The sequence below is a fragment of the Sylvia atricapilla genome, chromosome 4, assembly GCF_009819655.1.
Source record: "Sylvia atricapilla isolate bSylAtr1 chromosome 4, bSylAtr1.pri, whole genome shotgun sequence".
Taxonomy (NCBI): Eukaryota; Metazoa; Chordata; class Aves; order Passeriformes; family Sylviidae; genus Sylvia; species Sylvia atricapilla.
The window spans coordinates 60,492,871-60,520,021 of record NC_089143.1 but is presented as its reverse complement, the minus strand read 5'-3'; the positions used below and the strand labels follow the sequence as shown (position 1 = coordinate 60,520,021).

Below are 27,151 nucleotides of genomic sequence, written 5' to 3'. Positions count from 1 at the left end.
CACATATCAACATTATATTAAATCTGAGACACAGCACCAGCTACTAAGAATAAAATGAGTTCTATCCTAGCCAAAACCAGGACAACACACACAGAGAAAGTCAAGACCCAGTTGGGATTCACCCAAATGAACCCATTTAGATACACATAGGAGTTACCTAGGATCCCTTTCCTCTCAGTGAAGAAAAGCAGATACTTCTTGGTGGAGATTTATCTCACCCTGACTTGCAGCATAAGGGAATGCTTTTAGAGACTTTCTCAGAAGTAGAGGCAGAGCTTCCCACAATTACAAGCACGCAGCCACAAGAGCAGCGAAATACAAGACCTAATTATAATCACTACCATAAAGATAACAATACACATTACGTATAGATCACAGCTAAGTGAAAATGAACTCAAGGATACCAGAGGATTCATACAAATGATTGCAATAACCCAGAAAGAGAAGAGATAATTGGATCATCATTGTATACAGACACACTGGATACAGATTTGCTCCTCTGAAACAATTGCTGCAAAGTATCAAGGCACTTACGTGACACAGAATTACGCAAATACCTTCAGGTAGTGCCCTACAAATCCCAAGGGATGGAAGTGACCTGAGGCGGACTCCAGCTTCTGCCACGGCTTTGATTGAATGAACTTTCATGTGACCCTCTGATGATGATCCTGCCGGTGCATAACAATGAGAAATGCACAAAGATGACAACGTCCCTGGCATTGTCTTTGTCTGGTCAGTGGCTGACCAGATACATGGTTATAAAACAGACCCCCAAACCCCAGACTTTTAGAAGTCATTTTGTGTTCTGGATTCATAGTCTGAGTTACTAATCAAGAAGTTAATTGATGTTATTCTTACAGCAGCAAAGCTTGTGTGTCAGACTTAATGAAAGTGAACTTTTACATCCTCAGGAGAGAAACATAGGAATAGGTAAATACTCTCTTCTATAAAATCTCTAAGAAGCAGTTCAGGTATTAAAACTTTGAACTCTCTGATTTTGTAGAGTAAGTTCTCTACAACTGATCATAAGACACAGGTAGACAGGTAATTTTTAGGTATCAGTTGATCAAAAAACATGGAAAAAACCTCCCTAATTGAGTGTTTATGTACAAAAGGAGAGGTGTCCTACTAAACCTTCCTAAGATCTTTCTTTTAAACAGAGGTTAAAAAAAAAAAACCCAACTTTTCAACTTGAGCTTAAACATTACACCCCATATATTAAACACATGGGGTATTCCCTGGTCTCTGTTAGGATCTGTTTAGGTGCACCTCAGCCATAGACCCTGATCAGCCCACTGAACAACACCTTTGTTCCTGGGCTCTTCTCAAGAGCTGCTCCCTTGGCAAACATGGAACAGAGGACCACTCAAATCCATGTCTGCATGTTTGCTGTGCTCAGCTAGATAACTACTAAGTAGTGCAATGCAAGGGATAGTGAGGCGCAGTTTGGGAACCCCAACAGGTCTGAAAAGAGAGAAAAGAAACACAGAAAGTCAGCAAGCCATCCTAGTGTGAGTCAAGTACAACTTCCTGCCATATCTCTACGATCTCTTTTGTGACAGGATGCAGTGGAAGAAAGGAAAAGAAGTACAGGAATGGTCTTTAGAGAACAGATGAAAACCTCATGAAGAGATCCTGGCTTGGTGTTTCCCCTGAAGAATAAAACAGGTAGGTGTTCCATTTTCCTTTAACAAGAACTTGCACTGATTTTTAAACTACAGGTATCAGAAAAAAGTTTTCCAACATCCAGCTGTGACTCAGTATTTTCCACTCAAAAAGCCACCAGTCAGTCCTTTGTTCCTGCCAAACAAAGTCCATATGGAAACTTTTCAACAGGTGTTAACACTCATCCTCCACTTCATGGAAATGGTATAATTTTTCTGGGTAAAGGATGAAACCAGCTAATGATACTAATATGAGGCAATTAACTGGTAATCTGTAATGCTAAAAGGGAACTCCAAGCTATTGCAACAAAAAAAGGCTACAGAAATTTCCTAAAAAGTGCTGCTTCTGTTGAAGTGGATTGTAGTTCTTTCTACAAGTACTTGTATTTTCAGATTGCTTGGCTTCTTTCCTGGACAGAATCACTTCAATCTTTTGTATGATAACTACAAAAATAATAAAATTCTCCACTGGTCTCCAGCAACTGCTGCATTTTTCCTGTGATAAAATATTAACTAGGGAATGACAAACTTGCTTAGAAAATAAAGCAGCATTCCCTTGTCTAGCCCCTCAAAATCAAAAAAAACTACTCCTCATGCAAGCAAATATTAAAAATAGGTTTGTTATACCTTTTTCTTTTAATGTTTTAATGCATAACCTCTTTTTTTTTTTTTTTTTTTTAAATAGCATGGGCAATATGGTTATTCCAATGTCTCTTGCACAAGCCTAAGGCATAAGTGTGAAATCTTCCAGAAAAGCTTTCTACTATAAAATGCTAAACTCTGTTTTCAATCTTGAGTATACTGGACAAAGATTTTCCAGTAGAAGCAGATCAAATTCTCAAGCTTCTTTCATATACTTTATGAAAATACATCTTTTACAACAAAAACTAATGAAAACTCATAGTATCAAAATTTTTCTCTACACCGCACTGAGGGAAAGAAAGCCAAGTTGTCACTTCTTTCTAATTGTGTGTGTCTGGTACTGTCTAAAACAAGGGCCAGCAGCCTGCAGCACATGCACAGATCCAGCATTTAGCACACAGCACAGCTCAAAGGTTGAGTGGGGTCAGGAACCAGGAGCAGGTGGAATCTCAGACAGGCAGCAGCTCCCAGGTTATAACTCCAGGTTTCCAGCAGCCCCAGTGATCAGCTAATAAGCAGCAACTTGCCCTTCCAGAGGCACGTCCATACCCAAGGATTCCATCCTCCAGCTTTGGCACAGTGATCTGCCACTACAATACTGAGTGCCCAACACATGCTGCAGCCACTGAACTGTGGCATTTTCCCTGGTTTTGCATTCCTGCTCCGGCAAAGCAGAGTTAACAGCTAGGACACCTCTTCCTTTAATTGTTCTTGAGCTGGACCTTGCTTTGCATTCCTTTCAGCATCTACAAGTAAACCAGCTCACTCTAGCTAATAAATACAATACTGACAAATACAAAATATCACTTGTCTTTTGAAGGAACCCCCAGTATTCCCATATATGTGCCAAGAAATCACTGTATACATCAAATGCTGAGCTGTACAGATCCATTACTCTGGCATTTATCTTGCATTCTTCTGCAAAAAGCCCTACAACTGTACATATTTAAACAGCTCAACTACCTTTTTTTTCCCCCTAAGCTTCTGAAACCAGAATTAGTAAAAAAAGAGGTTAGTCCAGGATAAAGGAACATCAAAGAATTAATTAAAACTCTCTCAATTTTGAAGTCAGAAACATTTACTTTACTTGTATAAAGAAGGCAAGATAAAAATAGAGGCAAGCATTGCCAATATTGCCAGTGCTTTTAGAATAATGCTGAACTCAGGACAAAATAACTCCATCAGTCACTTTCCTGAGAACCTGCAAGGAATTAAAGTTCCCTCTCTATTTTTTAAACACTTGGGAGATACTCAAATGCAACAAAAATGAGTTAAAGCTGAACAGAAAAAAAAAGCTGCTTTCTTTGCACACAGTAAAATATCGGTAATAGGTAATCAAAAAAGAAAAAAAAACAAGTCCTGTATAATTTGAAGTACAACCAAAATATTCTATTAAAAATGCAAACAGAGAACCTTTACAGCTGTGTGTAAAGTCAGACAGTCCGTACAGTGCAATGCTGGTAAACAAAATGTTACTATTTTCACACTCAGCAGTAAAGAAAGTAATTGCTCTCTTATATCAGCCTGCACATTGTGGTGGATGGCTCTGATTCAGCTTAAGCAAGTAGTTTACATCTAGCATTACAGTGTCCTAGAACTATAAACTGTGGCAACCATCACAATATTAACATTTTCCACCAATAAATATGAAAACTGAATGTGCACCTAGCTTGCTCTGTACACTATGGTAAAGTACCACAAAACTCTAAAACTAGAAGTTCTAAGTTATATTCAAAATCAGGACAATAATATTCTATGATCCAAAAAATCAGATAAGAAAAATTGAATAACAAACAAGAAAATTATTTATTGACAAAGTAAGCGTTTTGTTTTCCACAAAAAAAGTGTGGTTCAAAACGTTTGTTCAAATCTGAACATTTCATGAAGCTTCAATTCATCAAAAAACTTACAAGTCATGAATTTTCTATGGTCATCATTTATAGCTCCTATCTCTTTTTCAGCACAATTGTTACCTGAGATAGGTAAAATTTCAGCCAAGCTAATATTAGCAACATCAACCATGCTATGAAACTCTCACCATTTGCTGACCCAAATATTACTTTCACCCTTTTAAGCTTGAACTGTGGCAGCTGAAGAGCAAATGCAGGTCAGCTGCTGTTGTGGCTGCTACATCATGGTAAGTTCCAGCTGAGGTGAACTGCTGAATGATTCTTAAATGGTGTCAACTGGAGTTGTCAGGAGATCATAAGGCAGAGCCCCAAGCAATTTGATTAAAATCAGAGAGTAACTGGATTAGTAGAACTACTGAATTAGTGTTTGATAGGCTGCACAATTCATGTGAATCTTCACAGCACTGCTGGATCTCAGACCTGCAACAGGGATTACCACCCACCCCTTCACGTGCCAGACAACTCAAACCTCATTTTATACAAACAAGACATTGGTGCAAAGGTTTGCATTGAAACTGGTGAAAAAAAAATCAAAACAAACTATGCCCTGATCTAGCAATTCAATAACAATGCTTGCCAACTCCTATTTTTTTTTTTTTCGTCTTTCATTTTAATCAACAGGCAAAGTTGGGAGATACTCTCTCCTAGAGGCAAGGTGCAATCAGGCAGCTGGTGGTGGTACCTTGTCTCTGGGAGAGCTGAAAGACTTAGAGAGCCCAGCACACAAGAAATGCTGGGTTCAGTGGGAGAAGGGCAGGAACTGCACATTTGGCAGTGCCCTGCCTCTCTGGGAGCCTGTTTGCCACTTCTGCTGTCACACATCAGCCTGTAACACTGAAAAATATCATGCACTGAAGGCAGACAAACTGTTCTCTTCAATTGGCCGCAGGGAGCAGGCCCAGAGAGATAAGCCATGCCTTGTACTTTTTGACCATCAAATATTGGCAGATTGCTTCTGCCAGGGCAGTCCAAGTCCCAAACTTCTCTCTCATATTCTGTAAGATACAGGGGTGCCTATTCAGGTTTTAGTCATACTCCAGGCAAAGCTGAAGATTCCTTCCAATTGTGACTGGCTGGACTTCCTGCCAAGAATTATAGTGAATTAAATAAAGAAACACAATTTTGGCTTTCATGGCAAATATAAAATAAACATTTAAAATGAACTATTTTTTTTAAGTGCCAAAAGGGTTTATTTTGCTGTTCCTTTTTTGAAATGAAGCTTCCTATTTCTAAATTTCAGTCAAAAAGCTTAGATTACAAACTCACAGGCTTTACTGTAGGTTTTTATATTTGTAATAATCAAAATACAACTTGAAACAAGGCAATACAGTGAAATCAACTCAGCTATGAAACAGGATTGTAGTTAGAGCTTTATCTGCCTCCATCCCTACAATTATTCCAATGGAGAAAGATGGAGCAAATTATGTTACTATTTATAGTAAAAAGAAATGATAAATATGAGTGCTTAGTAAATAGTAGGCAATAGAGAAAATACAGTAATTTGGAGTTATGTCTTCACTAATATCTAGTAATTCACAGGTGGCATGTTACATCTGTGTGCTGTATTTTATTTGACATGTTCACAATCCTTTTTAAGTCAGTCACAAATCCAAACACAGTTAGCAGACAGGGTATTTAATAAAAACAGATTTATAAAACTATTACTGTGTGAAACAGCATTTCACCTATTAAATTTTTCTAATATGACACCAGCTACTCAAATCAATAGAGAAAGAAAAAACAATAAATAATGAAACTATGAGAAAATAATTGAGATGTTATCAAAGCTATAAATACATCAAACATTTCGGATGATATCAAAATGCACTCTACATCTTTTTCCCTTTTTTTTTTTCCCCCTTCCTTCACAAAACCTCTCCTGATATCTGCAGTTCCTAATCATTTATTCTATAAATACAGCTCAGTTGACTAAGGCTGCAATGTGCTAAGATGCAGTAGCGTTTCAAATTCATACATGAAACAATTTGGAAGCTTCCCCCCAGGCACTGGCGGCTGCGGCTCCCGCTGCTCTGCTACCCACAATCCCCCCATTTACCTGCTCGCTGGGCTGCCTCAGCCCCGGTCAGGAAGTGGTAAAGCTGATCCAGCTTATCAGGCTGCTCCTCCAGGGACTTCTCATGCCATATGGCTGACCCAGGCCCTGCAGCCTCCCTGAAGGCATTCCACTTCTGGATCAGAGTGAGGAGCTCCGAGAAGGACTTGTGATAACCCTGGCGCAGCATGTGTATGCAGATGTTCTTCTTGTATGAATTCCTGTAACTGGGAATAAAAAAGGGAGATTTTAAGCCTTTAAACCTGTATTCTGTTCGCCACCTTACCAAATAAGTGCAGATAACTACAACAGCTTTCAGGAAGAGACCTCTGCAGTTCGGCAGCAGGGAGTGGGTATTATTTCCCCCGCTCAAAAAGAGATCTGCTAAAATCTGATTGCAAATGCCATACCCTAGGGAAGCAAACATGGCAATAATCAATAAATACCAATATATACATTGAAAACACGGTAAAAAACACACTGGTATTCTTTAGGTGGTGTCTGGTAAAAAAGGCTGACTGATGGGAACCCCCTCCCTCATGTTTACATTAGTTCATGAAAACACGATGAACCCTTAGTTTGCTTTAAGACAGTGCCCAGGGAAAACTGAGGCACATGTCAAAACAACAAACGTGTTGTTACAGATAATGTTATTATTATAGGTTATATATATGTGTTGCTATATACTATATGTGTATGTTGTTATATATATATCTATACATTAAATAGTTTTGCTGTAAAACAGGATGGCTTGGTATAAAAATGTCAAACAAATGCTATGCCAGAAACATAATTAGATATTATTTCCATTCTGTGTAGCACATAACTTCAGCTGGTTTAGTGATGTAACAGTTTGATAATTTCTCCCCAGTTTTACTATCAAATGATGCTATGATGAATTTTTACTGAAGTTAGCACCTTCACAAACTCTGATAAGATGTACATATCAAAAAGTTGTGGAATCAAATATTCTTAAGTGGCAATACACCTTTAGAGGTATTATTTATGGAAATAATCAAAATATTTCTTTTATATGGCATGAAACAATCACTGTGTCCTGTCCTGGAGAAAACTATGAGTCCAATGGGACTGCAACACAAAGGTACAGATGCAAAGGCCTGCAGGAATGGTTGTCCAGTCTGGGAAAACCAACCTTTTCCCCAGTGAAATGGCAAGGACACAGGTGTGTTACCTTTATTTTCTATATATCATTAAGTTTACGAAGTGTTTTCAAGACTGCAATTTTAAATTAAAATTAATTTAAATTCAAATTATCACAGCTTTAAAATAAATATGGAATTCTGAAAAATGAGATTTATAGTGTATGTACTAAATTCATGTGTAACAAATAACGGCCCAATGAGACCAATATTTTGATCTTAAAAAGATCTACTGCAATTCTTTAAATATGTTGCTAAGATGGAAGTGGTGTGAAAAACTTCTTAGCCAGATGTCAATAAAATAGACAGAAATGTAAGATGTAGGAAGCAAATAATCTGCATTATTTCAAATTTGACATATTTAAAATAAAATCTCTCACTACACAGATGCACATTAATCCTTCACATGCATTTCTCACATTTCAGTTGCAGAACTGAGCTAAAAAATCCTGATATGGTTTAGACCAGACAGGACTGAATCTGTGTTTAATATATAAATAGATGGGTTTTTGAGATTGAAGATCACATTGCTCACACATATACGGGAAAAGATGTATCTATTCTGCACCATAAGAATTTACAACATTTATCTTATAAAAGTACACAAGAAATATGTTTAAACATTTAAATTTTAATTTGCTAGAATATATTTGCCATATACCAAATGTACAGTATATAGCTTCAAAATACTATAGAGATACTATGTTAATACCATGCAATGTATTCTCTATTTTTTTTATATGGAATACCTTTTTCTTTCCTGTTTAAAAATTCTAGTAACCAAAAAAACATGCTGAAGAGCATAGGTAAAACAATTCCTACTAACTTCCAAAAGCCTAGAACTGAATCCTACAGTAACATAACTTAGAGAAATGGAATAACAATCTGCATAGCAGGTACACACATGCCTGTTTATTTATAAAATGGGATCCATATTTTGTTTGTTTGTGTGTATGCATGCATTAGATCAGGAGATGAATTGGAAGTAAACAAGGAAGTAGAGCTAAAAGATCTCAGCAATCACTACCCAAAATGTTATTCAGGTAATATTTAACACTCACTGCACACTCACTGAGCACAGAACCGGTATTCATGCAAATAGAAAAACTGTGTCCATGTAAGGTGTTATTTTCTGTAGACTGATGTATTTTACTTGAAGTCAAAGCACATTTCCCCCACAAGAAAGCATTATTAGCAAATCAGTACAGGAAAACAAAGCAAATAGTAAAACATGTAATGTTTAAAAACCAGTGTCAAGAGTGTTTTAATAAATCCCATCCCAATTAATCGAGAAATTGAGATAAAGCTGAGGTAATCCTACTATGCAGGCCACATTTTTTTTTCTGAGGCCAAGAGGACTGATTTTAGCACACAAGCAATGAAGCTATCCAGATTAAAACCCTTCCAATTTAGTGGCATAAAAATAAAAGTCATCTCGGTTATAATGCACAAAGCACACAATAATAATACTATTGTTTCCTTAAGTTTCTGTAATACATAAGCCACAAGTGACTGATCACACACAAACAATAAAATTGGGCAAGAGATTAATGGTATTATGGGGATAAACGGTATTTGTATCACCTATAATAGGTGACTCTGCAATGAAATCTAAAATTCTTACAGTTATCAAAGTGTTTCCAGAAAAAAAAATCCAGGGTCCTTTTTTCCCCCCCCAAACACTTTTGAACAGAGGCATGTTTTAGGTGACAGCAGTCAACTTTTCATGATACTTTGAGATAAACTATAAATCCTCAATCCTCAAAACACTTTCCATTCTGCTTTTTATGATGACGTGCAGCACGTAAAATCCGAAGTTAAACAGACCAACTCATGTTTTAGATAAGTAAAGATCCCTTGATTTCTACTATCAATATCAAAACCTGATACCTAAAGTTCTTTCCAATCAAGATATCCTATGATTCTGTCATTTATTTTATAAAACCCCGCTGGTTAGCATTAGCGTAGTATGTTTCTACATTAATAAGCAACCTTACGTTAAACACTTTTGAACCTTGCCACCTAACAAATTATGGTTTATTGTTAAACAAGCGAGTTTGGTTTTTTGCATTCGTCAGCGCCGACTTGATGTTTCCTTTGAACAATTACGTTCCTTCCAGGAGCGAAAGGAGAGAAGCCCGACTGCCCTTTGCTCTGCCCGTTCCCGGGGTTTAATGGTCTCTGGGGGCATCTACTGGAAATGTGGGAAACTGCAGGCAGGATGCGCGGATCCCGGAGAGCAACAAAGGGCCGCGGCCGTGCCCCGGCACAGGGAGAGGGGCCAGCAAGGTCGCCTGCAAGCCATGGAACGTGTCACACCACAGTGACACATTCACCGCAGACAGCTCTGTAAGGTCGGCCGGCTTGCATTTCCAAAATGAATGTGATTTGACTGCAAACCCAAAGTCCTCCCTCGCCAGAGAAAAAGGTCTCAGATGGGTTGTTTTAAAGCAAACTATTTTTAAATGATATTTGGAGCTTCTCTATGTATTTATGGTTAAAACAAAGTTATCGATAAAACTGGTTTTAATTTAAAGCAGAACTGGTTTGCGTTTTTTCATCCATGAAACTCGACAGATGAGAACCACAACACTTACCACAGAGCCAGCTGATGCTGAGAATCCCCCGATGTTCCTAAATGTTTATTGACACCAGCTGGGCAGTGAGCTCCAGGTGGATCTGGTCCTGCACCAGCAGTTACTGGGATGCAGTGTTCCATCAGAAAGTGCTGAAAAATCCTGTGAGCTTCTGAGAGTCTCTGTGTCACGATGGGGATTGTGTGCCACACGACTTTTCAGCACCAAAAAAATAGCCAAAAGTCCAAGTTGCCATTTTAGTGGAACCTTGGTACGGGTGATGATTTTGTGCCGTGTAATATCACACGAGTGGAAGGAGCTACTTATGCATGTGGATCTGTGAGCTTGAAAAGACACTGCTGTTGTCATCACTGTGCTTAATTTAAGTGTACCTGGATACTGCTACAGACATTTTAATTCTTTCCTAAATTATATAGCTACTTCAGTAGTTTTCTTATACGGATTTCTTTTTACATTATCATTGCTATTACAAAACAATCTAGAGTCATGCTGAAAAATCATGGGAACCTGATTCTAATCTGCCTTTACCAGTGCAAGAATAATAAATAGTAAGTGTTCAGTGAGATTAATGAAGTTACACGGTTGTTCCAGTCTCGAGGACTTTCCTCTGTTATGGTATTGCACTTTTACAAGACCCTTAAGCAATGCTGGGAGATCAGCACACAGCACCACACAACATTCCCCTCAACTTAAAATCCTCCACAATAAAGCTATTTGCATTCTACCCTTTACACTAAAAGAGAGCAGACAGAAAAAGGAAATTAAGAGCCCAAGAGGCAGGAACTGGTGTTAGAAATAATCAAAATAGTCAGTATAGCATAACAGAATCGTTTATTAGGAGCTTCATTCTCCATGCCTCCTGTCTGATTTGGTCAATTACAGATATGCAAAATAAGTCCAGAAGACTACTATTTTGAGATGGCAGATTATATATATATATAAAAAGATTAGGTTTCATATATTTAGATTTTGTAGGGCTTAGTAATACTTGCAGTTAATTCCAGCTGCTGATTACAATACAAGTAGTTGTACTGTACTGTAGCAGTCCCATTTTGTAATGAACAAAATGGCATGGTTTAAACAACGAGAGTATATAAAATATTAAAGTGTACTCCCAGTGTAAAATAATTACTCTATCAATTATTATAATGTTTAAAAACTGTATTCAAATAGGTTTCATCCACTTGAGATTTCCTTCTGCAGTTGGCAAGCCAATGACTGATATAAATGTCTTAGATAAGCATCACAAAATTATGAAAAAATAATATATTTTTACTTAAGTTTATTTAAACAAATTTATTTTACTTCCCCATTTCCTGTCCATAAATCTACAAGAAAATTAAGATTACATAAAGTATGTGAATATTTAGCAACTTTTTGCTTAACCTCCATGCAAAAACCCCATGTCACAAACATAGAAATATCAACATTTCCTCCCTAAAATTTGAAAAATATATGCATTAAGTAAAAAAAAAATACAGTACATAAAACACAAAAAAGACAAAAATGCTGTAAGAATTTATAAGTTCAAGCTGCTCTGCCTAGGAATTGAAAGAGGAATTACTATTTAATTATAGTTGGGCAGCCAATAAACAAGAACAGTTTTGCAACACCACTGATGGCACATGCCCAAAATGAGTTAAACTTTGTGCAGGGAATTGTTGAGCACAGAAAGTGCTCATGCAAGCTCCTGGAAAATATGGAAGGTGAGGATTTGCCTTTAGCACCCAGGTTCCAGTGGTGTCAACCCCTGTACTCACACTGCTGATGTCTACACTGCCATGTCCCTGGGCTGCAACCCACCGAAGGTGGGCACACAGCTGACCTAAAAATACATCCAAATCCTGTGCTACCCCAACTCTCTGTGAAGATTTATCCACAGAAGTATTTTGGTAAGTCAAGCCCTTGGATAGTCCAGGCACTCAGCACATTTCAGTACCACGAACTGCTACTGATAAAAAGCTGTTTAACTGCATCAGGGCACAGCCTCTTTAATCCTGCTTTAAAGACTGTCCATTTAAATACTTTTCTTTTAATGAAATATTTACTGGATGGTAATATGTTAAATTGTAGACTATAGTAATCTCATTAAAAAAAGATATGACAGTACAGTAAATGCCATTAAGCAGTAATAGACAGTTAGCTTACACTTCAGAATATTTTACTACTAAGGCTAAGTGTTAAATGACATTGGGGTGGGGTGCCTGCTTTTTAATTCCAAATTACAAACTTGAAATAGCTAATATCCTATCAAAAAAAAAAAAAAAAAAAAAAAGAATAAAATCCACCAACCCCCAAATGTTATAAAAAAAGATTCCCTATTCTAATTGTAAATAAGAAATATTGCATGATGATTTGTACACATTGTGGGAGAAAAGAACATCCCTTGCAATTGATTTGTAACAATACAGATTTTTTAAAGAAGAAAAGCTTTATGGAGCTATCCAGAACTATTAATAGAAAGATGAAAATAAAGCATATATATATAAAAGAGATGTAGCTACTTTATACAATATATATATGTAGGTAGAAGAACAATCAGCGTTACCAATGCAATGTTTTTCATCTGCTGCCTCAGCCACTGGATTATTGTCAAACCACACTTTAACCTAAATCATGCAATCAAAGGGGGATGCACACCCTGTCAGTAGGATCCTGCAAAGAACACATATATTGAACTCTCTTTTGTTCAAAGCTACATAAAATGAAAAATTAATCAATTATAAACATCAAAGGATGACACAGAAAAAGTGTTTTAAAATGAATGTAAGCACTGTAATAATTAAGAATCCTCATTAATGCAGAAAATGGGAAGATAAATTTAGCAATGAACTTTTGAAACATTCTGTCCCTAAATATAAATGCAAAGAAAACACTAAAAATAAAGATAAAAGTTCTACCCTGATAAAAATGTTCATTTTACAAAAGTACAAACACCTGTGATTATTTCCACCATAATCAGTAAAAAAAAAAATCTTCTTTAATCTTTCTGCTTTTCTTTCTAGATTAATAATGTTCCTTAACCAAAAGTAATTCCAGCCATATTTTATGGGCTACTGCTTATCAAAATGAAGTATTTCTCAACTTCCTTCTTTTATTTCAGAGCTGACTTGATGAACTGAGAGCTAGAAACGTGAGTGTGGAATTCTATCCATTTGACTTGCATGATATCAAAGCAGCTGTTTTATTTCTCTGCAAGTTTCTTTTACAGTGTGCAAGACAGATAAATGCAATTATTTACTTTCTGTAACCTCTACAAGGCTCTGCATTTACTGCAGTATTGACATGAACAATTCCTACAGTACTTTTGCTTTTGTTTAGGAGATCTCTAATACAAGTCCCCAGCTGAATTTACTCAGTGGGATAAGGACAAATAGACCCCACAGAGATTGAGAAGAAAGGAAAAACAAGGATTTTACACAATGCAAATTTTTCACTGTGAAAATTATTAGGAAGTCAGGACTGTACCAAGGCAGATTAGACAATCTTTCTTTATCTCAGTATCTTTTTTTGTGTTAGAGATACTTCACCTTTATGGAGTGTTTTAAAAATAGAAGTCAGTTGTGTACTGCTTGTACATTATCTTCAGTAGTAAATATTGTTGAACTATTGTGAAATGAAAGCACCAAAAATCCGTAAGACCAGACTTAGTAAAAACAACAAGTTACATAAAAAAAGAAAAACTTCAGCTCACTGTGTTCTTCTTTATTAAAGTATGTCATGTATTTTATCTTTGCAAGAGTTTGATGAGTTTTTGCAAGTAAAATTCTGTTTCCTCTATACTTGCTAATAGTCATGAGAATCTGTAGTTTGCACCTTCCCATTAAAAATGTATTGTATTTTTTGAAATTATTCACCCCGCCTTTTATCCAGATCATGTCTTTGAAAGGAGGAAGTAGATAATAAATGGAATAATTCATGATTTCCCATTAAATATGAAACTTTCTTTTGCAGAGTTTAGAAAATGAAGTTCTACATAATGTACAGAAGTTGATTAGAACTTTTTTTAACCTTTTCAAGAAAAATCTTTCACATTACACAAATGCACAGAGAAGTTTCTTTAGGAAAGGCAAACCATTCGCTTCCTACACAGTTCTGTTCTTCAGATCACTGCCTAATTACACTAAATAATATGCTTATCATGCCCAAAATTCACAGAGATCATTCATTTGACCAAAAAGAATGTGTGCCTCTAAGTTCTAAAATCTCTTTTTGAAAGTTGTTTAATAAACATTGAATCCTGGTCATGGCAAGCAAGATTGTTAGGAATTATTCAGACTGAAAAAAATACATATTTAAATAATATTGTGAAAGGAATTTAAAATTTATCATCTAGCTCACTAAGTGACTTGTGCCATCTCCCTTTCCACAACCAGCAGGGAGTTTGGGACAGAGTGCCTTAATTTAAAATTTCTTTTACCATGAAGGAATAAATTTCTTTGGTTCTGCTTTACCCTCTGCCGTAGTTTTTAGTACCTAAAAGTGAAGAAATACCCTCATAAAACGTAAATGAGTTGACACAACATTCCACCAGTTTTCAGCCAGAGTAATGTGAACAAAGAGGGCCATAAAGTTCTTACAGGTCCTGTCCAAAGACTGACATCAGGAAGAACAGCAAAGTCTTGCTAGGACTGAACATGAAAGGCAAAGAAGTTCACTTCTTTCTCTGTCTGCTGCTGTGTCCTCGAGCTCACCTCCCTCCCTCTGTCTCCACAGTGTTGCACACAGAAGAAATGGAAGCAGCTGACAGCAGTGCATCACTGGAACCAAATACTGTGACATCAAGGGCTCAAATACAAGGGAAAGGCAGAATCTGTACCTACACATTGTCTGTCTGCATCCCAAATTGCTTTCTGCAAGCTTGCTAGTAATAGCAGATGCACCTCCTCCTTCCTTGCCTTAATCCCAGACTAACATATGTTTCCTTACCCTTTTTCTTGGTAGTGCCCCTCTTCTGTCCCTCAAAGCCTCACTTATTTACAGAGAAATGGTCAAATCCACTCTACAACACAAAATCCCCATGCCTAAAGTAAGCCCCTTCAAACAGGGAAGCCCCAGTAAAAACTTCAAGTAGTGAAAGAAAGAAAACATGGCAATATGATGTCAGTGGAAAAAAGGTCCCCATCTATTTTTCGAATAACCTAAGAAGTCTCTTTACTAATTTATGTGGTACAGGTGACAGCTACTAAAAGTATGGGTTAATCAAATTCCCAATCAGCTATTAGTGTTTAGCTTACTTAAAGCACTGGTCCTTCAATGCAAAGACCAGAATACAGACAGATAAAGAAGCAAATAAATAAAAAACTGAGTATTGGAACTCAGTATTTATTTAAATAACTTACGAAGGACAAAGTTAGAATAATCCCAGTTTAATAGCAGGGCTTCCTAGTCCATCATGGCTATGATGAAAATACAGAACAAACTTTCATACTAGGTCTTCTCCTCTCCATCAGACCACAAATCCCACTTTTCTCCCTCAGTGAACTCTCCAGATCATCCTGACCTCTAGTCAGGTGGGGAAGTTCCTCTCTCTTTAGTCCTGGAGGACAGATAGGGCTGAGTATTCAGAGATCACTGGTAGAACACATATAGGAAAGAAATAATTTATTTCCACAAACTTCTCTAACACTTAATCCCTCATAAATTTTCCCACGTTTTTTTTTTTCCTTAACTCTACCTAGCTGATAATGACACTGAGAAAGAGCAGAAACTTGGGGAGGGTAGTAAACAATTTGTCTCTGAAGAAATGGAAGAATGATCTTTTAGCAGATGGGACAAACAGAAGTTTTAAAATGGATGTCAACTCACTTCTGTTCTGTAGTTGACAGCTTCCTGTAAAAATGCTGCCTCAGGAATCAGTCTATAAGACTGATTTTTACAGCTTTTTACAACCTTTTTACAGCTTTCAAAATTCCATAGTTCTGCAGTGTGGTATTGAGTGGTAAATTATGCGTCTACATCTGAGCTCATCACCCTATGATCTCTCTATAAGCAATGGAGACAAACAAGTGCTTCAAAAGTATCATTCACCTTATTCTAAAGCACTTGTCTGGATCCTGAAAGATGGGGCTCAACTAACCACATGGCTGAGGTTATTAACCTGGATCAGTTAAACTCGGGTGAAAGCCCCTCTGCCTCTTTTTGCAGGGAGTTTACAGAAACTATACTTCATCACATTCATCACTCATCACTGCTAGAGCAGAAATTTTATGTTCCATTTTGCAGTCAACAATCTGAAAAGTAGTTTAATGATCCACCTGGCCAGGATTGGCAGAGATGGCCAACAACTGCTCTGAGGGGGACACAGCAAACCTGAGAATTAAAACCTTTGCTTTTTCTGTTTCAGCTAATCCTAACGTGGGACAGCCATTGGAGAATTTTAAGCAGAACAGCCCACTGTATCTCAAAAACATCTGACAGAAGGCATGTCAGAGAATACCATCTCCTGCCTGAAAAAAGTAATCTCAGAGCCTGTCTTCACTGAATCAGATTTATCGAGCAAGCATTCCATAACACACTGATCCACCACTCATGAGACAGCAAACACAAAAATAAATTTTCTGCATACTTAGGTGAGCCTTTACCATCTCTGTATAATAAATAATTTGGATTTCATTTGACCACCAGAGTCTTGAGGACAGTAGAACTCCATTCAACTCAAATGTATTTAAAATACATGTAGTAGCATCACTAAGGTAATTTATTTTTGGTTGTAGTTAAGCAAAGGTATTCTTCTCATCAAATATATTTCAAAGTTTTTCTTTCTAGTTTTCAACTCTTTTTGGATGATGTGGTCCTCTTTTGACAATTTTCATTTGTATGGAGAGGAGAGAACTGTTACTTGATCTTTCTGACCCTGACAAAAAGATCGGGCAACAAGAACGACAATATCAAATTCTGGCCCATTTTAGGCTCTAAACTAATTTGAAGATTCCATCCTGGAATCAATCTCTTGATGAAAAATGCCTTACTTCATAGTTCATTGTGAACTTCTTGACACTTAGTTCAGCCATATGAACTATTTTTAATTTTTACTGCAATCTGATTTTGAGTTGTTAATGACTTAGTGAGTCAGGACTAAGAACAGAAAGTATCAAGGAAAGCACACTGAAGGCCACGGGAGTCAGCCAACCTCCTCATACAAAAGCCTGATTCTGTGGCAAGAAAGCACTCACATTCTGCATTAATGAACTTTTACTCTTTTTTCCACTTCCAGATCCTTGCCTCACATTTACTTCTTATTTCAAGTTAAAGTCTTTGAAAAGGAAGCAAAACAAAATCATTGAAAAACTAAAGCAATATTCTATTTTAATATAATTAAAGTACTGTCTTTCTTAAGCACTGTTTTTTCTCCCTTTTCTATCATATCAACCTAGGACAAAAAAAAATTAAAAAGAAAAAAAAAAAACCAAAAAACAAAAAACATTTCCTTGTTCTTCCACAGAAAAAAAGAGATTATATCATGAACACACTTACTGGAATTCTTCTCTTTTCCTGAAGTTTGAAACACAGAACAATATTTTACAATACAAGAATAACTGCAACCTTTTTCCTTCAATAGTTCATCTCAATTTTAAGGAATACTGTGAAGGAATTTTAGAGAAATATTTTAAAGAATATTGCTTTTTTCCATAAATGTTACACACCTACCTATACACTCCTTTATTTAGAAGATAATAAATTTCTTGCTTGCCTAACGTGCGCTTAAAAAAAGGCTGTTCAATATCCAAGAATTTGTCTTGATGAAATAATCACTGGCATATTAAGTTAACCTCCGTATTAAACAAAAGCACAGGTATTTATATATCAGAGGAAGGAAATTCAGTCCTTTTATAAAGAAGTGCAATAATCTGCTTCTGAAATGGAAACAGTATTTAAAAACTACACAGCATATTACAAGCCATCTCTCATATTTTTAAAATAATAACACCCGTTGCCTGCTGAGACATACCAAGTCTGATTACACTGATTTCAGTAAGATCATTTACAGACATGGCATTGCCTTAATAAATTGGTTTTATATTACATTTGATGCATTTAGGTTTTTTCTAACTAGATTAGCATAGTACTAATGTAAATGTGTAGTTAGTTTGTTACCTTTTGTTTGCTCTCAATTGATTTCATCAAGGTTATGCCAGAGCGTAAGTAAATTATATATATAGAGAGAAAATTCATAACTGCTGATTTATTATCAAAAGCTAAAATTCCAAGAAGAATTAAATGCACAGAACACGAATGTAACCTTTTACAGCAGGTACTTTAAAAATCTCCATAGAAATAAACCGTAATACATATGATATTTCAGTGTAATCTTTTAAGAGGCTTTAGTAACTTTGGAAAAACAGCCTCTTATAACACACAAAACTCCACTTTGGGCAGGTACTGCAGAACAGATGACAAAATTCTTACTTCACTGTGGATATCCTGACTGGTTTCCTTTTCCACAATATTCAAACTCGGGGTTTGAATATAAAACCATCATTTAGGAGGATTTTTTGCATTGTTTTTTGCTTGTTTGTAAAATGCACTTTGAATCCTCAAAAAAATAGCAGTGACTTCCTGTACAATCACCTCAGAGAGAACACTTGTGTCCCTGGCATGGTGTGTGGGAATCCACTGGGGCTGAGGACTGAAAGGGCTTCCTGGGAAGGCAACTCAGCCTGTGACAATTGTTGGAGTGCAATGAGCAGGGCAGCCAGCTCCACAGCTGCCATGGAACCAGGGGCACAGTAAGGGAAGGTGCTCAGCTCTGTGCTTGCTCCCTGAGGTCTGACACTTCCAGTAATTTTCTAGATTTCAGTGTGGAAGTTTTTACAGAAGGTTTGCAGGCACGTTCTTAGGTTAGGAAGGAGAAAAGAAGCATATTTTCCAAGAAACTAGCTGGTGGAATTCCTGCCTGACTTATAGAATGTTTTTATGCTGCAAGGGTGATCTTGCAATATTCATTGTTAAGCTGCCTAGAGCCCTTGTATATGCATCCTTTTATTATTTAAATATTGAAATAAATAAATCAGCTCACTTAAGAAACCAGCAATCCAGTTTGTTAGAATTCTTTCATTAATTTTGATGGTGCTGAACCCCAGATCTGTTAAAAGACTCCAGAAGAATAAGTCAGTCATAGTCTCTTGTAACTTCTAAATGTAAATACCTCAGCTGTAAGAAATCAAAAGTTATCTAAATTTCTTTCATTCACTGGGTTTTTAAATAACTAATGGGGTATTAAATGCTTCACCACAGAAGTCAGCACTTGGGCTTGGCTAAATAGTAATTCAAAATTACAAGAATCTGCATGTCGGTACACTAAGCTCCCACCCCAAAGGAGATATTTCACAAAGGCTCAGAAAAAAAAGAGAAGGGGAAAGAAAAAAAAAAAAAAAAAGCCAGCGCAATATAATAATTAATGACACAATCTTAACAACAATGTCACAAATCCAATCTAATTGGTAAATATACAAATTAGTAAAACCAAGGAGATAAATGCTTTGATATATTTAACATCAGGAGAAATGAAACATCATTATTTAATATCAACTTCAATTTTTAAATGCCAAGTTCCACAAAAAAAGGGTAGGGCCTAGGGAACTTTAAATTTAAATTACTGTGATGACTAGAAACAAAGGAAACAATAAACTTATGGATGTTAAAATGCCTCGAAAAAGCTAACTTACGCAGCGGCTTCTTCTTTTGACACCCCTTTGATATTCTTCGCCAAATAATCATCTATGGCATCTTTGTCTTTGATCAAATGAATCCTAAATTTAAATGAAAAAAAAAATAAAAGAAACACTGTAAGGTGCTAACATAGACTTCTGCAGCATGTATAATATATTATCATTGCCAAGTAGAGCTAAACACTGAAATATTGACAAAGTAATATATCAGATATTCTATAAGCACATACAAATATATTTTTAAATTTTTTGGTCCGTAGCTAGTTCAAATCTTTATTTCTGAAAGAAAACAGAGGTGGTATTAGCTTTTAGGGATCTGGTTATCTGATATTTCTGTCTAAACTAGAAACTGTGTACTAGCTAAATCAGTAATAATTGATTAAGCTATCCATATTTAAACTGTTTCCTAAATCGGAACTGTTACATTTTTGTATTATCAGTATGGACCAGAGTGGTCAATCTATTTCATATTTAGCTTCTTCAAAATTAAAACCAAAGGCAAATCAAGAAAAGAATTCCCAAATCCAATGCAAAATGTTTTCCTTAGTGCAGTGCAATCTTTTAATACTGCTCCTGGCTTTCCACAGTTTGAGCAGCATAGTGCAAAAGGTGCTCCACTGAGGGGATGATCCGAAGGTCATTAAAACAAAGAGCAAATTTCAGGATGCATAGATCTAGGTTTAAAATTTGAACTATGCACCATTTCACCTTTCACTTCAGCCACCATATCTCTGCATCTCCACTCTGATACACATGAGATGCCTGGGAAGGGTAATATGTGCTTACTGACCATAAGGTGTATGTAAACAGAGTCTGATATTGCAATGGTAGTGGATGTTATCTTTATAAAAGTAATGTGAATTTATTTTTATTCTTCTGAGAAAGAGCACAAAGATTGTCTGGTTAATCACTCAAAGATAAAAGAAACTCAGCATTAGTGTTCCACATAAATCCATTACTTTGCTCTTTCTCTGTCTGTATTACACTGCTGTCTTTCATTACAGTGATGAGAGTAAACTCTTTTCATAATGTTAGCTAATATAAGAGACACGCTCCTTATTGCTCTCAGAATACAGAAGACACTTCACAAAGTTCACTTAAACGAAAACAAAATAGCTAAGCAAAGCAGAGATTTTTTGACATATCTGTATTTAAAACAATGTAACAGTGAAAACTTCCCTGACAAATAGTGCCTTTAAATTTGTTCCAGAATTTGCTGCTGCCAAATGGCACCAGCCGAGGCTTGTGCTTCGAGGCTGCACTTAACACAATCCTTAGGAATTGCTGCTGATCTGGCTAAATGGACACCTGATGGATATTGTCATGAAAATTCACTTAAAATCAACACCAAAATGTATTCAATATCAAAATTTTCACACCAGAATAATCAAAACTTAGGAAGATCTTTGGAAGAAGGGTGAGTAAGTCAAAACCCCCAAAGTGAAACAGTGAACTACTAGTGAAAGTATTGATGCCTTTCCATTGTCTTTACAGAGGTATCTTAATAAACAAATTAAAAAAAAATCAGCCCTTAGAAAGCCCTTAGAATCATATATAATTTAAAATACCACCTGCCTTATAGTGAAAGTATGAATTCCTGACTTCTGATTGGTAACACCCTCAAACTTAAAGAAAACTACAGCTAAGGGAAAAAAAAAAAACCCAAACCAAAAACCATAAGCAAAAAACTTTTTACATAAGTTCTGTAATAACCTGTATTGGACTGATGCAACCACAAACACTGTCATCCATCATAAAGAGCTGAGTTTACTAAAAATAACAAATACTCATCTCACTCAGGCTTTTATTATCAATCATGCCAACCTAGCAATGACACAGAAAAGATGGGCAGGTGATACTTAGGAAAAAATACACTAGGAAACTCCATCAACTCAAGAAAATCATTATGGCTTCCTATACGCAATGAGAATTAAAAACATTAAAATAAATTAAGTACTCAATGTGAAGAAAAGAGACTGTGACTTGGAACGGACATTGTTTCTTTTTCCAGAATTGAGATGAGGATGGCATTTGCTAGAAGACACTGTTTCTTTTCTTCCAGAGGTTGTCACTTGCTTTTTCCCAGTTGCTTTATCCTTATTCCTCTGGTGTTTCCACAATGACTCATGGTACTTCATAGTGTACAAAAAGAGTCTACTTCACCTGTAAGTTGGTTCCTATTTAATTTTAAATCACTCAGTTATTAACGAGAAATACATTTTAATCCAATGGACACCTTCTTTTTTGTTCTCTTTTAATTGTGGAACTTTCCTAAGAGAGAATTTCCTTGCCTGTGATTTTTGAAGTTTAAAATACCGTGAAAGAGCAAATCTAACTTGTCACCTCGGCACAGCTGACTGAAGCTGTTCACAGCAAAAATCATGCTTTGAAAGAGAAGAGGAACCTACCTTGCAAAGTCTAATGGGGGGCAAAGAGGCAGCTCTATGAACTTGGGATGCTCCCCTGGGCTTTGGAGGATTGCTTGAGGCAACACCTTCATTTTAACTAAAACAAACAAACAAAACCAACATTACTTGAAACAACCCTTTCACAGCAATGCAAAGGTTTCTCTTTCTTCTTGTGCTTCTTCCCAGCCCACTCTCTGTTATTGGCAGTGCATTAAAACCCAACTCCAGTTCCACACAATTCAGCACGACATAACACAAAGGAATGGACATGATTTAACTTTCCATGGATTTCTCTCTTTCACTGAGGTGTTTTTGATTTCCATAGGGACAGCTGATTCAGGAACCATACCTGCATGGGATTCCCTGTGCTTCCTCAAGCTATCTAGGTCCAAGTACTGACAGTATTTTAAGTTAATACACAACATGGACAAATGATTAAATATACAGGGTGCAAAGCAATGACAGGCACCGTGTTAATGTTCAAATAACACATAATAGAAATAGAAGTTTACAGCCAATAATAATAGAAACAAGCTTTTGAAGGAAAAAATGTAAGTAATGCTATGTTTACAACGCAGGTTTTACTTAAAACAAAAGCCAAAAGCCCCACAGTTATTTAGAATCGTCTAGCTTGTCATTTTGAAGTACATAAATGCTAATAGGACTTTTTTGTCATATAGAGCTACTGTGTTTTTTCCCCAAGTATTCAGTCTACACTTCCTACCATTAAAGTTTCAGCTGCCAGTTCCTTCATTTTGCATGTCTGTGATCTGAGGACGTTAGCAGCAGGAGCACCTCTACTTTTAAATTTGGTTTAATGTAGGTATTGCATGCCCTGCTGGTAGGCCTGAAGGCATAAACTTTTAATAGGGATGGAAAAACAGAATATAATAAGAGGGGGGAAAAATTAACTATTTGCTACATTTAGTGAAAGGAAATTTATTTTTTGGGAAATAAGTATTAGATCTGAATCAATTTGTTACTGAATGATCAGCATCAGACTAGCAGATATTTTATATATTAGCCTTTCTGGGATCAAAAGGCATTTCATTGATGCAGTATTTTGCTGTGGTTATAATGAAGTAATTTTTTAAATTGTGTTATTAAAGCTGAATAATAAAGAGATTTATAGTTTGGAAAGATGACAGGATAGGATATTTCTCCTAAGTAATTCTTTTGGGGCCTCATACTAATGATAACATTTTTACAGAAAAAAACCCCCAGGTATTATCTATAGATAAACTGGTCTGCAATTAGGGGCAGCAAAATTTTACAGAAGTCTGTCCTAGAAAATAAAAAATCAATAGAATAAAAACATATAGGTAATTCATCACTATAAAAGATTACACTTCTCACAGAGAATAACAGGTTTGTATACAAAAACTATATAAAAAGGAAAACCCCCTTTTAGGAAGATGCTATTCAGTGAGAAATAGTAATTAAACTTTGGAACAACAATCTTGAAGCCCAGAGAAGATGCAAAGCTTTCCAGAAGCTCCTTTGTTGTGAGGTATTAAGTGGGAAAATGAACACAGCCATGCCTTAGTGGAGGCTGATGAATTTGGCAAGGCAGGGGGGCTGACTGCAGCTACGGGGCAGAAAAGGGGCTGAAAGGACACCCCCACAGAGCCACTGCAGCCACGGAAAGCTGTTGATGGGGAGCTGTAATTTGGGGACTGCCATAAAGCACATGGCTGGAGCACAAGTCCTGGCTGGCTCACACACTCCATGTTCCCAATCCACAGAAATCAAGCCTGGGAAAAGAGGCTATCAGGCACAGGTCTCACATGAGGCACATATTCAGACATTTTTATCAGCATGTTTCTGCCTCACAAGGACTAAAATACTGTCCTGGCTCCTATTTCAAACTCAAAGCTGGGGAGTATAAAAAAAACAAACCCAAACTGCAACGCTAATTGCAATTTTACTTTAGATGTAGGAAATTGCTTTCAGAGTGAAACGAAGGGTGTGTTTCCCTCATTTCCAAGGTAACTAATTCCTACAGGTAAATTACAACTGAGACACATGACAGAAGGCACCAGCAACACATCCTTCTGAACCCCATGCTATTTCAGTTGTGTAAATTTCACTGCTGGTCATTTAAAGACCACTTTACATCTTGCTCCTTTATTATCCAGTCCAAGCCACGGCTCATTCACTTAATCAAACACCCACAGAATTCGGGGAAAGATGAGGTGGCGGGGTTTGTTTCTAAAGAAGTGCTTCACTTCATCCCATAATGGAGGCAATCTCCGCAGGGACTGTAATCGCTCCAAGGTAAAAGCGAAGGTAAAACACGAATTGATACTCCTTTCCCTGCACCTTTTGGGAAACCTGCAGGCTGCCTCTTTGCTCTCCCTACACATTTTCTGAGGTATTCGCTGGAGGCTGGGGATTTCCCAGGGAGGGAAGGAGGCGAGGGAGCAGGGATGGATACAACACACGGCTGCTGCTACCTGGACCTCGTAAGATAAATGGGACACATCAGAATGCGTCAGCACAGACTTAGTGGCACGCTGCTTTACCGCTGAAAATAATAAATAAATTGTGTAAATTGATTAAAAAAATTAAAACCGAACAATAATGTTTTGAAATCCACAGCCAGCGTGATAGATTTGTTCCAAGCGAGCTGGAGGAGGTCACGGCCCCAGCCTGGCCCGTATCCTCAATGGGAATACAGCCGCCAGGGGAATACGCCAGGAATACGCCCCCGCCCAGGGACACTTCAGCCCGTGCCTTCAGCTGTCCCGCTTCCCCCCTCGGCCCTGGCTCCGATAAAATGTCCCCTGAGCCGGAGCCCCCGGGCACAGACCTGGGCTCATGGCGGGGCCGCAGCACCAGCGCTCCGCCGGCCCCTCACGGCACGCCGCGGCCTCGCCATGGCGACGGGGGCGGGCGGCGCCGCGGGCCGGGGCCCTCAGGGAGCGTTCTCGCCGGCCCGGGGAGCTGCTGGCCCCGGGGCAGCGCCGTGTGTTCCGGTTAGACCCTGGAATACACGGCGGGGTGAGCAGTCGGCACGGCCCGAGGTGTTGCTGTGCTTTCCAGGAGCTCGGGTGAGCCCCCAGCGAGCTGCCTCGAACGGGAGCGTCCCTCAAAGCTGAGCGAGGTTCTGAAGCTGGCGAGCGAAGAGCCAGGATGGTATGGACGCCTAAGGAAGTGTGGGCACTCTCTCAGATGGTAAATGGACACCTGCAGTGGGCAGGTTTTCTTCTTTCACAAAGTCACAGAATGGTGAGGGTTGGAAGGGCCCAGTGGGTCATTCTGTCCAGCTTCCCTGTTTAAGCAGGGTTGTCCCAGAGCTCATGGCACAGGATTGTGCCCAGATGGTGCATGAGTATCTCAGTGAGGGAAGCCACGATCTCTCTGGAATATCTGTGTCGGTGTGTGGTCACTACACAGTAAAGAAGTTCTTCCTCATATTCAGGTGGAACTTGCTGTGCATCAGTTTCTACCATTGCCTCTTGTCCTGTTGCCTGGTCCATCCTCTGGGATCTCTCCTGCAGGTACTGACAGACCTTCACGGACATCTCAAGACTGAACAGGCCCAGCTCCCTCAGCCTTTACCTGTAAGAACAATGCTGCAGTCCCTAAATCACCTTTGTTGCCCTACCAGAACGTCTGAACCTCCCTGAAATCCTCCAGGACTTCTGAGTAAGGGAAAGAACAAGTAGAAAAAACATTAGACTGAATCTCTGAGTAAGTGACAACATGAAGGCGTTTGGTTTGTGGAAAATGTCCTCGCTTTCTGTTGATGAGAGTTTGCTGCTTAATTTACTGTCACAAAGGAGCTGTTCTAAGGGGCTTGAGTGTCTGGGGGCTCGTCAGAAATGGAAATATTGAGAAAGAATCAATGAGCTTTTGCTAAGTGCAAGTGAAAACTGTAAGAGACAACCAATTGGGATGTTATGGAATATAAAGAGCAGAGATTTTTCAGTGACTTCTCTCTTCATGTTGGAAACTTGACACCAGCAGGAGATCATTTTTTTACCACAGATTTGACCTAGTTTTTATTGCTACAACTGTTCAGAAAACAGGAATGTCAGAATCAATTGCTATAATCTATTTTGGAAGGATCAAGTGGACAGAAAGCACTTAAAAAATGACATTACCTGTTTCTGAGTTGATGGCAATCGGAAACAAAGGATCTTGAATGTTTATGGGTCAGTGTTCTAGTGGATAAGTCAGAAGCTGACAGGGTACTTAGCCGATATCAAATCACACTAGAGAACAGCATGACCTATGCCTTACCCACCTACAACACATAGGGAAAGCACTGCTGGACTGAGTGAATTTCAGTCTGAGTGACATATGCTGAAGGTCTCATGCTGCCAGCGTTAAAATGTACTTGGAATTTCAAAATATTTAAAATGGCAATTTCCTAACTCAAAAAAATGTTGCATCCAACACAGAGGAATTCTATATTAGACCTCATCTTGTCAGATGAAAAGGAATTGATCACAGAACTAAGAATTAGCCATAGCTTAGGTATAACTGATAATGATTTGATCACATTTGATATGTGCAAACAGAATTAAGTCCAAGCCAATAATACATATACTTAATCCTTTGGAAGTGCTAATTTTAAAAAGGTGAATACTATTATAAGGTAAGTCTGTCGGGAGAGGAAATTTAATCTGAAATGAGAGAATAGTAATTGGAAGTGGTTTAAGGGTGGTAGTGCAGATGCCCACTCAGCCAGAATGCCACAACTAAGGAAAATGTTTGCTGAAAAGCCAGGGTGGTTTACAAAGCAAACATCTGCAGAAGTGGAGGAAGAATGTGCTGTCGTTAATGTACCCTGAAAGGCAGGAATTGTAGAAAATTGCTGTGGCAAGTAAAAGGTTATGAGGGAAATATACAGATGGTCAACTGCGTTAAAATGAGGAAATTGGAGAGTTTTGGCAAGTATAGAATACAGAAAATGATCTGAATATTAAGACCTATTAAGGCCTGAAGATGAGAGCTGAAACCTTAATCAGCGACAAATTTCAAATGTTGAAGATACACATATTTGTTCTGTCATTTGGGAAGATGGCAGCTGATGTA

At 37.7% G+C, this 27,151-nt stretch overlaps 1 protein-coding gene across 1 annotated transcript in view; it reads right to left on the bottom strand.

The window, feature by feature from the left end:
* The window catches only part of TTC29 (tetratricopeptide repeat domain 29), a 67,617-nt gene extending 45,420 nt beyond the window's left edge, over positions 1-22,197 (bottom strand). Inside the window, exons 1-3 of the mRNA XM_066318069.1 lie at positions 22,106-22,197; positions 19,695-19,778; positions 6,273-6,496 (exon numbers count right to left, since the gene is read on the bottom strand). Of these exons, the coding sequence (XP_066174166.1) occupies positions 6,273-6,496; positions 19,695-19,778; positions 22,106-22,197 (400 nt within the window). The remainder of the gene's footprint in view (positions 1-6,272; positions 6,497-19,694; positions 19,779-22,105) is intronic.
* Between the last annotated feature and the right edge of the window lie 4,954 nt (positions 22,198-27,151).